General features: G+C 31.3%; 4 protein-coding genes across 4 annotated transcripts; all 4 read left to right on the forward strand.

Annotated features, from left to right (window-relative positions):
- Positions 1–2343: 2343 nt before the first annotated feature.
- On the forward strand, positions 2344–3993 carry KABA2_07S00110 (MFS transporter; the record flags this gene model as incomplete). Its single annotated transcript, XM_041551505.1, has 1 exon — positions 2344–3993. One exon carries the CDS (start codon positions 2344–2346, stop codon positions 3991–3993), a length of 1650 nt encoding a protein of 549 aa, XP_041407439.1.
- A 1105-nt stretch (positions 3994–5098) lies between these two features.
- FMP27 (Fmp27p) lies at positions 5099–12925 on the forward strand (the record flags this gene model as incomplete). The annotated part of the gene is made up of 1 exon (XM_041551506.1): positions 5099–12925. One exon carries the CDS (start codon positions 5099–5101, stop codon positions 12923–12925), a length of 7827 nt encoding a protein of 2608 aa, XP_041407440.1.
- Positions 12926–13704: 779 nt separating this feature from the next.
- Positions 13705–14340, forward strand: KABA2_07S00154 (Rho family protein; the record flags this gene model as incomplete). Its single annotated transcript, XM_041551507.1, has 1 exon — positions 13705–14340. The coding sequence occupies one exon, from the start codon at positions 13705–13707 to the stop codon at positions 14338–14340; it is 636 nt and encodes a 211-aa protein (XP_041407441.1).
- Positions 14341–15173: 833 nt separating this feature from the next.
- On the forward strand, positions 15174–15695 carry NUT2 (mediator complex subunit NUT2; the record flags this gene model as incomplete). The annotated part of the gene is made up of 1 exon (XM_041551508.1): positions 15174–15695. The coding sequence occupies one exon, from the start codon at positions 15174–15176 to the stop codon at positions 15693–15695; it is 522 nt and encodes a 173-aa protein (XP_041407442.1).
- Positions 15696–15725: the final 30 nt, after the last annotated feature.

Genomic DNA, 15725 nt, shown 5'->3' on the forward strand with positions numbered 1-15725 from the left:
TTTTTTTTTTTTTGAAAAGTCTAACAGTGTATGGTTAATTGCAAACAATTTTACAACATTCCTCTCACTTAGAAAGGAGAGGAGTAGTTATGATTCCGAGGTACATAATTGGTTATGGATATATGCAACAGAGCATCCGATACTTTTTTATTAAAATTCTACCACAAATGAGGTTAAAAAATAATTAACAAGTGGGATACCTATGATTGTACACGTAAGGATTTAGAATATAGTAATAGACCAAATTACGTGAACACTATTCTAATACCATTAAATTAGGGTTTTGAGAGTGGCCGCAATTGTTTTGGGGTAACTTGGGAGAAGAGGTTCTCCATCGCAGCTCTTTACTATAGGAAAAAAAATTGATTTGTCACCCCCAATACCTACTCCCAGGTGTAGAGAAAGCTCCCTCGCATTTGAAGTTATGCATTTGAAGTTAAGCCTGATAGGGAGGGGGAAATTAGAAATACACGTTTTCCATGAGATCCTTTTATTTATGAATTTCCTCCATGGCCTATCGGGCAATGAGATTAGATAATTGATCTAGATCTATTAAAGCAAAAGTGAAGATAAATCGTTTATCATATGAAGCATAGCATTATTTTGGATAAAATCTTTTTATTATTAATCAATATATTTTGCTACCCTATTCTCTCTCTCCAAATACTACACACTAAACTATCTAAATTTTTACAAAACCTTCTACATGTTAAGTATATTTATATTCGTTAAGATCTTCAGTTATAAATAATTCTTCAACTGCCACTTTCAGTTTGAGACAAAGTCATATTATATGTATATATACATAACTTAAAATACATAAAACTAGCCTATGACTTTATTCATATATTTACCGAAAACGGTTGCATGCAACCCGAACGGATCGCAAAATTTGAAAAAAAATCTTGAGAAAACAATCATCCGCCAAACTTTTACTATATTCCCCTGAAAATATAACACAGATCATAAAAATGAACGATTTCCTGCAGACATAAGCAAAAAAAGGGTAACAAAGCCAAGGGCATTCTTTAACTCTACCATTATTTTGAGGTAAACTCAAAGCCGAAGAATTGACGGGTTCGGCCGACTTGCTTCCTGGAGAGACTGTTTGTTATTAGAAGATATGATTAGTATTTTTCAGTTGTTATTAGAAAATCTAAGTATATCTATCAACCTCAACTAGTGAGTAATCAATATAATTTGTGGTATATCCGCGTTTGAAACAAACAAACCAGTTCTCATCTAAGTTCATCCAGTATAATAATTTCATGCTCAATTTTGGCCATAATAGATTTATCCCCAGAATGAAACCGTGTAGATACAGCCTAAACGAACAACCTAGTTATATCTCAAATAAGTAGCATTTGTAGAAGGAAGACAGAGAATTTGATTCCATCTAAATTGGATAATTTAGAAACAATAAAGATGAATGTTGGGCAGTGGTTAAATTCAGAACATCTTCTTCCTTGTTATGTATAATTTACAGTTAAAATATAATCATAAATATTATTAGTCTTTGTTTTAGATTGGAGAAGCTTAAATAATGAGACTTTTTGTGCCATTTGAATTTAAATGAGTACAAACTAGGATATTATATTTAGTTTTTATCTCTGATGGTAGTAGTTTGACACTATTGAATAGTATAAAGTAACCATACTGATAGTTTAATGTGTTAATTAACATTTTCAGATTTAAAGTTTACAAAGGGTAGACATACCAATTCAGGAGCAAAACTTACCTGACCAACATAATATCTTTGCACCATATTATTATTCGGCCCAAAAATGAGAATCAAGAAGAACAGTTCACACATTACAAGATTGGGTTGTATTATTTTGGAAAATCTAGGTTACACAATTTGATTATTCTATACTTTTTTAATAATTAAATCCAATATTTTCTCGATCCGAAGTACTTAAACCTATTTTTAGATTATTTACCATGTGGGTAATCCAGATGTATGGGTGGAGTTGTTTTTTCTCAAAATTTTCAGGGTCAAGAAAAAGTATAAAAAGCAAGATGTTCAAACTATTCTCCTTCTTTTGTTCAATTTTGTAATTCCATTTAATCAGTTTTGAAAGAATATATGAAGTTATTCAGAAATTGATAAAACTTTAATATTTACACTAATATTTGTGTTTGTATATTTTATACGTTATTTCATTTTTAAAAGAAAAATAAATTTATTGAGTGATACTGTTATCGTACTGTTATCATTGTACTAAAATAAAATAAACAATTTGGCAGCACTTATTATCTCTCTAAATTTTATATAGATTTTATAAAAAACCATATTATTCTCTTGGTAAATAATTTAGAACTTCTAGTAAATTTCCTTCGATTATGTCAATATCAGAAAATTTAAGAAAATCTATTAGTGACAAATTTGGGTCTCCGTTTCTTAATAGATCTGAAGAAGAAATTTTGTCTGATGTTACTACCACAAATAGTAAAAACATTGAAAGTAAGGTTTTGGAAAACAATTCTTCTTTAAAGCAAAATCAGGAGGATGAATTTCGATCATTTCCTTATTCAAGGTTTACTAAATTCCAAAAATATGGGTTGGTTGCACAATGTGCCTTTACAGGTTTCTTTTCTAGTATTGCTGGTGCAATCTATTATCCCGTTCTGAACATTATTGAAAAAGAATTTCATATCAATGAAGAACAAGCCAATATTACAATTGTTGTGTATTTCCTTTTCCAGGGTATTACACCCAGTATTATGGGTTCCATGGCAGATACTTACGGTAGAAGACCAATTATACTTACATCTGTCTTAGTTTATTTTTGTGCATGTATTGGTTTAGCTTGTGCTCAAAATTATTCTCAAATCATCGGCCTAAGATGCCTTCAAGCAGCTGGTATTGCTCCTGTAATTGCTATCAATAGTGGTATATGTGGTGATTTTACTACAAAGAAAGACCGAGGTGCTTATATTGGTTATGTCAGTGGATTTGTTGTCATTGGGTTTGCTTTCGGTTCATTAATTGGTGCTGGTCTCTCTGCGACATGGAGTTGGAGAGCTATTTTTTGGTTTTTAGTCATTGGTTCAGGTGTATGTTTTGTTTCAACATTTATTTTTTTACCAGAGACTAAAAGGAGTTTAGTCGGTAATGGTTCAGTAACTCCAAAGGGATATTTTAACAAAGCACCAGCTCTAATTATTCCAAATGTTAGAAGGTCATTACATTTGGATAATCCGGATTATAGTTCTTTGGAGGAAAGAGAAAAAAGTAACAATTTTGCTATATTTGAAATTTTGAAGAATCATCAAATATTAATCTTATTAACTGTAGCAGCTATACAATATTCATGTTGGACAACACATCAAGCTGCTTTAACTACTGTCTTGAGTAAAAAATATGGTTTGGGTGTCACAAAGATCGGTTTATGTTATTTACCAAATGGTATTTGTTCATTGGTTAGTATGGTTGCATGTGGTAAATACTTGAATTACAGTTATAAAAAAGATGTTCAAAATTATAAAAGTTGGTTAAAAGAACAAAAGACTAATTTATTAAATGAAAATAATCAAGATCAAAAAGTTGTTCAGAAAATTGTTGATAACCATCCTCAATATTATTTTAATATTGCTAGAGCTAGGTTGCAACCAGCTTTTGTTACATTATTATTAAGTAACATAGGTTATATTGCTTATGGTTGGTGTATTGAAGTTAAAGCACCATTAGCATCCATATTAGTGACTAGTGGATTTGCATCTTTATTTAGTAGTTGTATTTTAACTATGGCCACTACATTATGTGTTGATGTATTCCCATCTTTATCATCCACTGCTAGCGGTTGTTTGAATTTATTTAGATGTATTACGTCGGCTATATTTATTGCATGTTTGACACGTATGGTAGACAAAATGAACTACGGTGGTGTCTTTACATTTATGGCATGTCTTTCAATGGCGTCTTCCTTTTTATTACTTGTAGTTATTAAGGACGGTAAACGATTATTTTTCCAGAGTAAAATCGAACTTTGAGCGGTATTTACAAAATATACAGATATTTATTTCCTTCTCTATACAAAACCCTGATTATCTAATGTATAATAGTTCATATTAATAAAACAAACAATACACATTTTAAATTTAAGAAAAACTATGGAAAGCTTTATTTGAACCAGGTATGTTGTTAGTCATACATTTTGACGTGTAACTGATTATTCTTTTATATTTGTATATAGCGTATATTAAACGTTAAACACTTAGCGTTCTTTATCTACAGTGCTTCATCTTTAATTTTCTTCTCATCTTGTAACAATGTGCATCATATTTTACTGTGATAATACTTAGTGATAACACAAAATAATAATTGTGATTTTAGTATCAATTATATTTAAAAAAAAATAAGCAGAGAGTTTCTTGTACTGTCTGAATCTATTACTATATTAGTCGCTAGGCTATTTGTAAGTTAAATATTTCACTTTACTAGATTAGGACTACCCTCTTGGGACCAAAAGAAGATCATTTTCGATTTGGCAGATGCGTTTTGTTTGTGTTGATCATTTATTTATTATTACTAAAAAAATAGATGCGGCGACTTTTGATTACATGAACAAGGTAATCCCTGTGCAGTCATTTCTCAGACTCACTTCAAAAATATATTGAAATAAAAAATTTCTAAAAAATAATTTTAAGGGAAAAAAAACCAACAGCAAAAAAGGAAGAGGAGATCAGAGGAATTTAGCGATGAATAGTTTGAAATGCGAAAGATGCGGTTCGAAGTGTAGTAGTAAATAATCAAGGCATAGAGGAAAAGAAGGGTTGAAAAAAAAAAGAAGAGAAGAGATGGGGGAAAAAGTGAGATACTGCAATAATAACAATAACACACCCAGATAATATGATTATGTAATATTTGAACAATAATTCCAACTATTTTGTTTTCATTGATTAGTTATATATAGATTCATTGAAAAGTAATATATATAACGAAAGTCATAGTAAACAGGTATTAGTATAATCTGATCCTGTATTGCCTTTTAGCTGAGAATTTTGGGCACCCTACATTTTAAGAATATTTGAAGATAATATATAATCATACCCTGCCACAAAACGTATACGCACCCATAAAGGTTAATTCGATAGGATGACATTATTATCGATATTATGTACAATCCTTTCTATATCGGTATCATTTAGATTGATATTATATTTTGCATTTGGTTTATATATAGGGTTTTTCAATCCTGTACGAGGAGAATTTATTAGAGTATCTTATAAAGATAAATTTAAAATTAAAGGTTTACAGATTTACCCTTATAGAAAGAAGATAGTAGTAAATAATTTGAAAATATTTCAAACTGGAAAGAGGGAGAATTATCATGATATTAAATCGCAGAAGATCAACGATGAGAATAAAAAAAAGAAAATTCCAACCTGGTTAGAGACAAGATTCCAATTATTATCCAAATGTTTAAATAATTTTAATGTTATATTTGTTAGAATCGAAATACCTGATCAAGAAATAGTTGTTAATGAGCTTGTGTTAGAGTCAGAACTATGTTCAAAGACTAAAGAGATTGGAATCAAGACATTCATTAGAGATATAAGTTGGCATAAAATAAGTATGAATAAAGAATCACTCTATAACGTATCCGCAGTTTTGAATTTTGATAAACTATACAATAGACAATTCCCATTAGATAATATAGATGTGGATTTAAAAGTTGGTAAATTGATTTTACCAATGGAAACATTATACAAATATAATATTGTTTCTACATCTTCTAAACTCATATCATCAAAGAAAGATACTACAGATGAGTCCCTGGAAAATGTTTATGAGATAATAACGAAGGTCATGCAAAAGATGAATACTATTAGTGAGATAAGTGAAATTATTAGTCATATCAATGTTACAGTAGATGAATTCTACGTGAAAAACTATGCGATTACTTCCCATTATAAATTGGTTGAAATGAATAAATATTTGAATTATAATCTATTTGTATCAAATTTCACATTGGATTTAACAAGATTTACTAAAGAAATGCCAGGTTACAAATTATATTTTAGAGAAGATGATACTCCATTCAAATATACCACAGCTTTATCTAGGTTAAATATTTGTGTGAATATGATGAAAAAAAATAAAGCCCCAGAAATAATTAAAATATTCGAATTACCCAGTCTTGCACTATATGGTGAATCAAATTTACTATCCCAAAAATTCAAGTTTAACCAAGGTGAAACATTAGAAAACGCCACATTCAATGTTAAAGGTAATATTTCTTCCCCAACTATTGATATTGACATTAATAATATTTCTTTTATCAATTCTTTCATGAAAAATATTAAAGTGTTTACGCAATCATTCTCGGATCCAGTAGAGGTTACATGTACTGGTAAATCGAAATTTACTAGAAAGAGGGAAATGTTCACAACTTTTTTCAGAAGTTTTTTACCTTTGTTCAATGTAAAACTTACATTAGAAGATACAAAAGTGGCTATTACAGATGAAGATGATTTGATTCTTTTAAGAATATCAGCATTAATTTTGAATTTCAAATCGACAAGAAATTTGGTATCAACTGTCGAAAAGACAGACAAAATTTATTTTTCTACTGTGAAATCTTTGGAATTATTAGATTTATCAGTAAGACATAAAATTAAGAATTGTAATTATAATTGTCAGATATTTGGAATGGATGCAATAACCTTACAAGAAGAAGTGAAAATGGAACCAACAGATTTACTTTCAGTAATAGGTAACCTAGAAACTTTCCAAGTCGATTTATCAGAACTACCAAGTATGGTTATGTTAAGCAAGTTGATAAGACATATTGATTGTCAGATCGTCTCTGTGGAAGAACAATATTTTAAACCTTTATATGAAAAATTCGCAAGCATGATTGAAAATAGCGAAAATAAATGTTCTATAATTGGTAGTAATCATGAGAATTTCAAAATAAATCCTAAAGATTTTATGTTTGTACCACTACCCGATTATTTTGATTATATTAAAATTGATATTAGAAACTTCAAGATGGCACTGGGTTCCAGGTCTGTTTTTATGCCTCCTGATGTCTTTTCATCAACAGAACCTCAGAGTTCCCATGATTTGGTTGACGGTAAATTAAGGAAATTACTTATTCACATGGATAAATTACAAATTGCTTTGTGTGGTTCCCAAACTCAATGGAAAAATAGGGTTGAAGCGGGCCGTGTTACTATGGTTCAATCGGGAGACTCTTCAGAATATAAAAGTTATGGGAGAGATAGTCTTGATGATGTATCGACTAGTTCATCGACCGATGTAGGGTATCCTTGGAACTTAAATGTCCTTATCAATTCAATTGTAACTACAGTCATCGGTGAATCCCCAGGTGAAAGTAATGAATTGACTAAAAGAACAGTCTCTAAACTTTCGATATTTTCGATGAAAGTATATCCTGAGACAGAAGGATTTGCTATGTCTGATGAGCCACAAATCGTTGTCAATATAACCAACAAAAAACTTAATACTTTGTTTTGTTTGAATACTGTTTTCGTAGCAATTTCGGGTGTTCATACACTTCATCAGATTTTTAGTAAACGTGAAATTTCTAATAATCGTGAATCATGGGCAAAGAAATATCTATTGGCAATTGCGAAATCTAAACAAAAATCTAAACTACAATGTATTGATTGGACGCATTTAAAAAATATGGTAAAAATAAGTCTAGCAATCGATGAATTCCATCAACTAACATATATGCCAAATGGTTTGAGAACAAAGTTCGAAGCGGTTAATCTTTTCACAAGTTTCGAAAATATGAATCAAATCAATCAATCAGGGGAATATTTTAGAATGTGTATTCAATCACCTACTGAACCATCCTTATGGGAACGGTTTGTTGTTATTAATAGGTTTAAAATATCTACTAATATTCGTGAGGTAAAAGAGCAAATGAAATCAAACTTCCAACAGGTAAAGGATAGTGTGCCAGGCTTGATTTTGGAAAATGAATCGTGGCATTTTACTGTACCTCATAACTTTGCAATTTACAAATTAATCGATAATTTCTCAACTATCTTCAAATCCATTAAACAAATGATGTACTCATTTAAAACCTCAAAGAATGACATTGTTATATTCCCTCATGCTGTTAAAATTCCGTCACTCCCACTCGTAAATATAAGATCAAAGAGGTATATATTGAGTATTGCGGACGATCCATTTGAGGCTAAGATGAATCTTGTCTTTCAAATTGGTTTAGAAGAACAGAAATCGAGAATTGCGAAATGGAATCAATTCAATACGGACATGAAAGACATAGTTTTGAAATCGGGTTCTCTAGATTCCAATGAAACTGTATCTGAACTGATAAATAAAAGAAAAATTATAACTCAACTGGAGTTAGCAAAATCTGGTGTATCAGATATTCAATTTGGAAATGAGAATAGCTTCAATTGGAATATTCTGAAATCAATACCAGATACTGTAGAAAGAGCATACGATAGATTACAAAAGAATATTTCCACATCCTGGATAAGGAGAATACAAGTTCACAAATGCAAAGAAAGAGAAGAATTCTCCAAAAACTTCTCATTTTTATGGGGTAATATAGATTTTTCAAAATTGCCCTCTTCGTTAGGTAAGAACGTTAAAGATTTCACAAAATATCCATTTCTAAGTAACCTCATTATGGAAAATGTGGATGTAACCCTATTTAGGCCTGATATTGGCATTGAAAATGTACCTAAATTTGTGCACACAGTAGGTAAGAATGTACCAGAGGATACTAAATATTCCATTATGATTCCTATGCATATTGACGCACGATTCAGTGAAATCAGATGGCATTTAAGAGATTATCCATTGCCATTCATTTATGTCCCACCGATATACGCATCGCAAAGTAAAGAGTCACGTGCACTTCGAATACATGGTGATATTGTTGTAGCAGAAGATATGATTTTATCTGACAAGGAATTAAGGGCCATTTTTGTGCCATTAGTCCCTTCGATCGCTGTTGAAAATACTGATAGGTATTACTCTATGATAGTCCCAAGGACTGTCACTAGTATAAAATTCTACTCGGACTTGCAACTAGATGTAAATTCTAAGGATACTACAACTGTGGCATTTGGTGGTTCATACCAACCTGCAATTCAACATATGATGCAATGTATTGATAATATATCGAAACCACCTATGGACCCCTCAAGGAAAATTGGGTTCTGGGATAAAGTCAGATATTTATTCCACGGTAAAGTTAAGATTTCTTGGGTTAATGACGGAAATTTTGAAATATATCTAAAGGCCTCTAAAAGTCCATATAAATTGGGAGGAGATTATGCAGGTTATGCTTTAGGATTTGATTCTGGTGTAACTTTAACATGTAATGAAGACAATGACCCCAAGAAATTTTTATCATGTTCTTCTGATAAGTTGTATTTTTTCATGCCAAATCTATTTGCTAAACCTTTCCTGACATGGTATAAGTCAAGTGATGAAACTTTCTTTTTTCCTAATCAGGAGAATTCTAATCTTCAACATTCAGCTTCATTTTATTATTTCTTAAATCTTGAGAAGGGAAAAAATGACAGGACAGATATACATAATATGCAAGATTCGTTTAAAGAAAAGGTAGCAATAAAGCTAACTGGTGGTGTCAAATTTAATTTAGGGATGGCATTTGAGAGATATATGACTGAGGGGTCTAATCATAGGTCTGGTGATTTTACAGAACATTATAAGATCAGACTTTGTAACCCAATTTATATTGAAGATTTACACAGCCACGATTCGTATGCTGGCTTTAGAAGTGATTTTGTCCATATGTCATTCGATTTAAGATCAAAGAATAATGAGGCATACAATGCTATGCAATTAACTCCTAATTCGATGCACTCATTCTTTAAGTGGTGGAAAACGTTTAGTGGTAATTTTCCTGTTAGGCGTGGGCCGCTCTTTGGTATTCAAAGTATAAGTCCAAAATTTAGCGAGCATCTATACACCATTTCTTATCTTGCAGATATTTCACCATTCTTTATTTCGCATATGTGTCATAATATTGATTATGATAAGGATATCAAAAAGAGTTTCTTAAAGGTTGTCCAGTATGCTGGTATTAAGGGTAAGACAGATAATTTCCTCCTTGATCTGCATCAACGTAAAGAAGTTCTTACAGAATATAACGAAAAATTAGATATTAGAAAGAAAGTTAAAAAGATGAAGTTTCATATAGGTGATATTAGATTACATGGTATTGATATTCGTACAGTGAATGCAACTCTCAATAGACTTGAGTATGTCGAGCAAAAGGATGATGGTGTGTATAACATTTTTGATAATGACATGACTTGGTTTGATCAATCAGATTACAGAGAAGCATATTTTGTCAATCCATTCAAATATATCCCCACTGTTGATGTGACAGCCTTATTATATGCACCAGTTTTTGTTTACGAAAAACGTGCGGCTTATGGTGATAAATACCAGATTGATCCAGACACTTTACAACCAATAGAGCCTATCTCTGATACAGTTTCTCATGATTGCATTGTGAACAAACCTCAACAGCCGTCATTGGAAACATTAGAGTCTAGGTCTAAGAGTGTGAGTGAATTTGTGCAAAACATTAAGAAGAATATAGAAAAATGTAGTGACCCAGAAAAACTAAAGGGGCTACAACATATGTTGGAAGAAGCACGCTATGCTCAAAAGCAAGTCAAATTATTGACAGATGACTTAAAAACTCTCTATGGTAAATTTAATGAGAAGAAACTTTACAATGATTATAAAACTAAAGGTATTCAAGAATTGGACAACTCAATCGCGGTCAGTGATCTTTTAAAGTACGAGAACAAGTATTTTGTTTTTAATATGTTATTAAAAATTAATAGAAAAGTTAGAGATGATCTTTACAAATTTAAACATTTCTATGAAATTGCAAATAGTTTCTTATCGTTATCTTCTAGAAAAACATTGAATAAATTCGAAAAGCTGATTTCTCATAAGATATCGAGTGAATGGAAACCAGGTTTATCTTCACAGACATCCTTACCAGAAAGTGTAAAGCCAGAACATACATTTGATACATCTGGTGACGAAGGAATTGCAGTTGAATCTATTCTTGCGATGTTCAATGATTGTTTATCTAATATCTCAACGACAATGAGTCATGAAATTCATAAAAATCATTTTGTCCAATTTGTCATACCTCAAATTCAAGTTACATGTGAACGTCAAGCGCAATCAGCAATTATTATTACATCTCCTAATATTATGATGAAATTTTTATCCTTTGAGGAGAAGGAGAATGATAACATGTATGCAGAAGATATCTTTTTGAAGAGGTCAGGTATTTTATTGAGTAAAGCAAACGTGTTCTTATTTAATAAGAAGGATTATGCAAATAAATATGGATTATACTTCGACACTAATTCCTATGGGCAAGAAAAGAACAGTGAATGGTCACCTTGGTTAGGTATTGAGCATAGTTTTGAGAGTAGTAGTCTGGACCAAGAGAGTTTAGTGAAAAATTTCTATGCAATGTACAAATCACAGAATGTTCTACCTTTCTCAAATGTCTATGATATGATAAAGAGTAGCTTTGAAGATAGAACTACTGTATTATTGCCCAAGATTAATATATCGTTAACTTCTAAGACTTTTACGATGCTAACTGGTATAATAAAAAGATTGGTATTGTTTGACGCTGTTGAAGAGAGTGCACTGAAAAGAAAGATTGAAAAGGTGGCTCTTGGTTATGATATTGATAATATTCCAGGTCTATACAATTTGTTATCAAGTTTATGCAGAAATCAACAAAAACTAAAGATGATTGATAAGGAATTAAGATTTAGGAGAGAAATCTTAGATGATGCTGGTCAGGCTGATTTATCGAATATTTATAGTGAAAGGATGAATCATTTATTAAAACTTTACATGTTAATGAAAGTGTTGGAATCTAATAATACATGGAAAGTATCAGATAATACAAGACGGAAAACGTTTGATGTTAAGGTGAACGAGATTATTGTTCATTTATTAAATGATAATAAGACCCCATTTTTAGACGTTGCCATTGCCAAATTTTCTTATAATAAAAGTACATTACCATCAGGTTTCAATAATAATAGAGTAAGAGTTGATATGTTCCAGATCTTTAATTTAGAAGATGTTCGTTATCATAATATGGTTGGTCCTTATATTCCACCTACAGAAACTTGCAAAGTTCTGGGCACAACTGTTAAGAATTGTAATAGCAAAAATATTCAAGAGTATAATGATCGTACTTCCTTGATAGATATTGTTTGGGAAATGGATAAACCTGTTGGTGGTATCAAGATTGTTAATAATGTTGAAACACATTTACAAGGTATATGTGTGAAGATAGAAGATAAGACCATTGATAAGATTATTATATGGTTAAGTGATTCATCATCCATGACAAATGTGGGAAAAGATGATGATATTACAAACGGTGATCATAAATTTAATGCAGGAGAAGCAGATGATGGTAATTACGATAACGACGAAAGTATTAGCGATTTAATTAATCCTGATGAAACTGCAGATGCTTTGAGAGAACAATTTGCTTTATTAACAAAGAAAAATGTTGATCTGAATGAAATGATTAAGAGGTCTTCCGATTATATTATTGTAGATGATCTATTATTAAACAGCTTCAAGTTATGTGTTAGTTATAAAGGTAAAGGTAAGAGAAGATTAATTGATGTATCTGATTTCCTTTTTACATTCCCTAAATTGGTAGTCAAGAACCAAATATTACAACTAATTGATTTCTTACGTGTGATTAAACGCGTCTTAGTTCGTGTCTTATTAAATCATAGTATAAAATTCCTAAGTACCAAGTTGAAGAAGAGACGTAGTACGGATCTCAAGCTAGAGCCAGGTAAGAAATTAAAACCGTTAACAGAGTACAAAGAGTATGTAGCAGTGCATGACCTACAAAAGCAATGATTTTTTGTCATACATAGTACCATATAAAATAACATTGTTTTACGTAATAAATAATATACGTTGATTAATTGTTTGTACGTTTGATATATACATATATGTGTGTGTGTGTGTGTGTGTGTGTGTTCTTGGTTATTAAATGGGCCATATTCCTTTCTATTGTAACCCTAGTTCCTAACCCAGTTCCTAACTTCACGGCCAAATTTTGTCTTTAACGCGTTACCACAATTTTAAGAAATTTTTTCTTTTGTTCCTCTTCGTTTTGTTTGCTGTCATCTTTTTGGATTTTTGTTTTTCTTTGCTTTGAATGGAGGGCGAGGAGTCTTTGTTTCGTGTAATGATTGTCTTTAAGAAATTTTTTGATCCAGCGGTAGTCGTGAAGGAGGGGTGAGAGTAAGTAAAAGAGATAGAGAGAAGGTTTTCCTTGATAGTTACGATGTTTAAATTCTTGAACTAGTTAAAGGAATTTACAAGACCTTCAAGAATTTGGCTGTGCAGTTGTATCTGAATCCATATCTGTGTTTTGATCATATTAGTCTTTCATTCCTTTTTATTCCTTTCGAATTCTTCTTTGTGGTTATTTACACGTGAGTAAAGGTTTATTACATCTAAGAGATCAACCAATATTACAATAAAGTCTTTCACTGTCTTTATATTTTGACAGCAAGAAAACGATAACGAAAAATTAGTTTAGGTATACATAGATCTGTCTTATTTGGCTTATTTCTGAAATCTCTTTCTTTAAAATAAAAATCATTAATAATAAAAATTCTGATATAACAATGTCTCAACAAGTTGGTAATAGTATAAGAAGAAAATTAGTCATAGTAGGTGATGGTGCCTGTGGTAAAACATGTCTACTGATTGTCTTTTCCAAAGGACAATTTCCAGAAGTCTATGTCCCAACTGTGTTTGAAAATTACGTGGCAGATGTGGAAGTCGATGGTCGTCGTGTTGAATTAGCTCTATGGGATACTGCTGGTCAAGAAGATTATGATAGACTAAGACCATTATCATATCCAGATTCTAATGTTGTTTTAATTTGTTTTTCTATTGATTTACCAGATTCTCTGGAGAATGTTCAAGAAAAATGGATTGCTGAAGTTTTACATTTCTGTCAAGGTGTTCCAATCATCCTTGTAGGTTGTAAAGTTGATTTAAGAAACGATCCACAAACTATGGAAGGTCTAAGACAGGAAGGTCAACAACCTGTAACAGCCGTAGATGGACAATCTGTTGCAGATCAAATTGGTGCTACCGGTTATTATGAATGTTCTGCAAAGACTGGGTATGGTGTTAGAGAAGTCTTTGAAGCTGCTACTAGAGCTTCCTTGATGGGTAAATCAAAAAATAATGGTAAGACGAAGAAAAATTCTAATCCAGATAAGAAGAAGAAGAAGAAATGTGTTCTATTATAGTTTTCCGCTTTGTGTGTGCTTGTGTTCTTTTTTTTAACGAATTTCCTTTTAATACGTCTCAAAACAAGAACAAGAAGAAAAAAACTTACACCTTGTTTTTTGTATATAGATATTATGTCTCTACTGCTGTCTAATTTGCCGATTATAAGGTCAAATCAATTCAATGTCCTTTCCTTCCAGAATTAATTATTCCAAAAATTTTCCTCTTATTTTATTTTTTTTAAATTCTCTCTCTATACATTTATAGTTTAATATTTTTTTGAAAAAAGTGTTTGGAGTATGATTCTCATGTTGTGATCATTATCGTTTTATATGTATGATTAATTTTAAATCATAGTCCCTGATTGTGATGAATCCGAAGTCATCTCAAAATTGGTACTAAGTTGAGACATTTTGCTGTCATATTAAAATATCACCGGCCTGCCAAGACGCCAAAGCTGGAAGAAAAAAAATTGGGTGCGCAAATGAAAGGGAAACAAGAAAAATTTATATGGGTGCATGGTAATGGAAGGAAATACTTTCAATATACAGACAGAGAGGCAATGTATGAAATTTTTGAATTCAAGATGAAAATAGTCACAGGGAAGAGAGTTTGGTGTTTTATCATTGTGAATTATTGTTGATAGTCATATATGCAGATATACTGCATTATATTTATCATATTAGTCGATTGGGTGAAGCTGTTTTGATTAGAATAGAGTATAACAAAAACAAAGATCTTCAAATTTCTTACTAACTCATATACTATTCTTTTTTAAATATATTTCAAATTTTGATACGTATTTAATCAATTTGATCATACATTACATACACTGAGTTAGAGATTATAAAGAATGTCAAACCAATTAGAAGAAACTGCAGTCCAAGACAATAACCCAGTTGGAACCCAACCTACTGACAATGCAACACCAACAACAGAGTCAATAGCTGCACTACAAAATGAACTTGGTACAGCTGAACAACAGGTTGCTTCTATCATTGAATCCTTCATTGAACTAGGTGTTTCAGTGTATGATTTCCCTGATACTCCAGAGGCTACTCAAGGTATGATTACAAATTTAAAAAGAAATGTAGAAAGATTATTCAAGTTGAATCAACGAAGTAATGACCCAGAATCTGCTTTAAATTCTATAAATATTCCTTTGGAAGTAATCCAATACATTGAAGATGGCAGAAATCCTGATATTTACACAAGAGAGTTTGTGGAGGCAATTCGTCGGTCCAATCAATATCAACGTGCCAAGATGCATGCCCTCAAACAATTGAGAGATTCATTGGCGGAAAAAATTATAGAAGAGTTTCCTGATTTGGAATCAAACGTCCAAAATATTGTAGAAAGAACTAACGAGAAATAATATCAACAAGCGTTGATATGTTTATTAAAT

The sequence above is a fragment of the Maudiozyma barnettii genome (genome assembly GCF_903064755.1).
Source record: "Maudiozyma barnettii strain CLIB 1767 genome assembly, contig: KABA2_07, whole genome shotgun sequence".
Taxonomy (NCBI): Eukaryota; Fungi; Ascomycota; class Saccharomycetes; order Saccharomycetales; family Saccharomycetaceae; genus Maudiozyma; species Maudiozyma barnettii.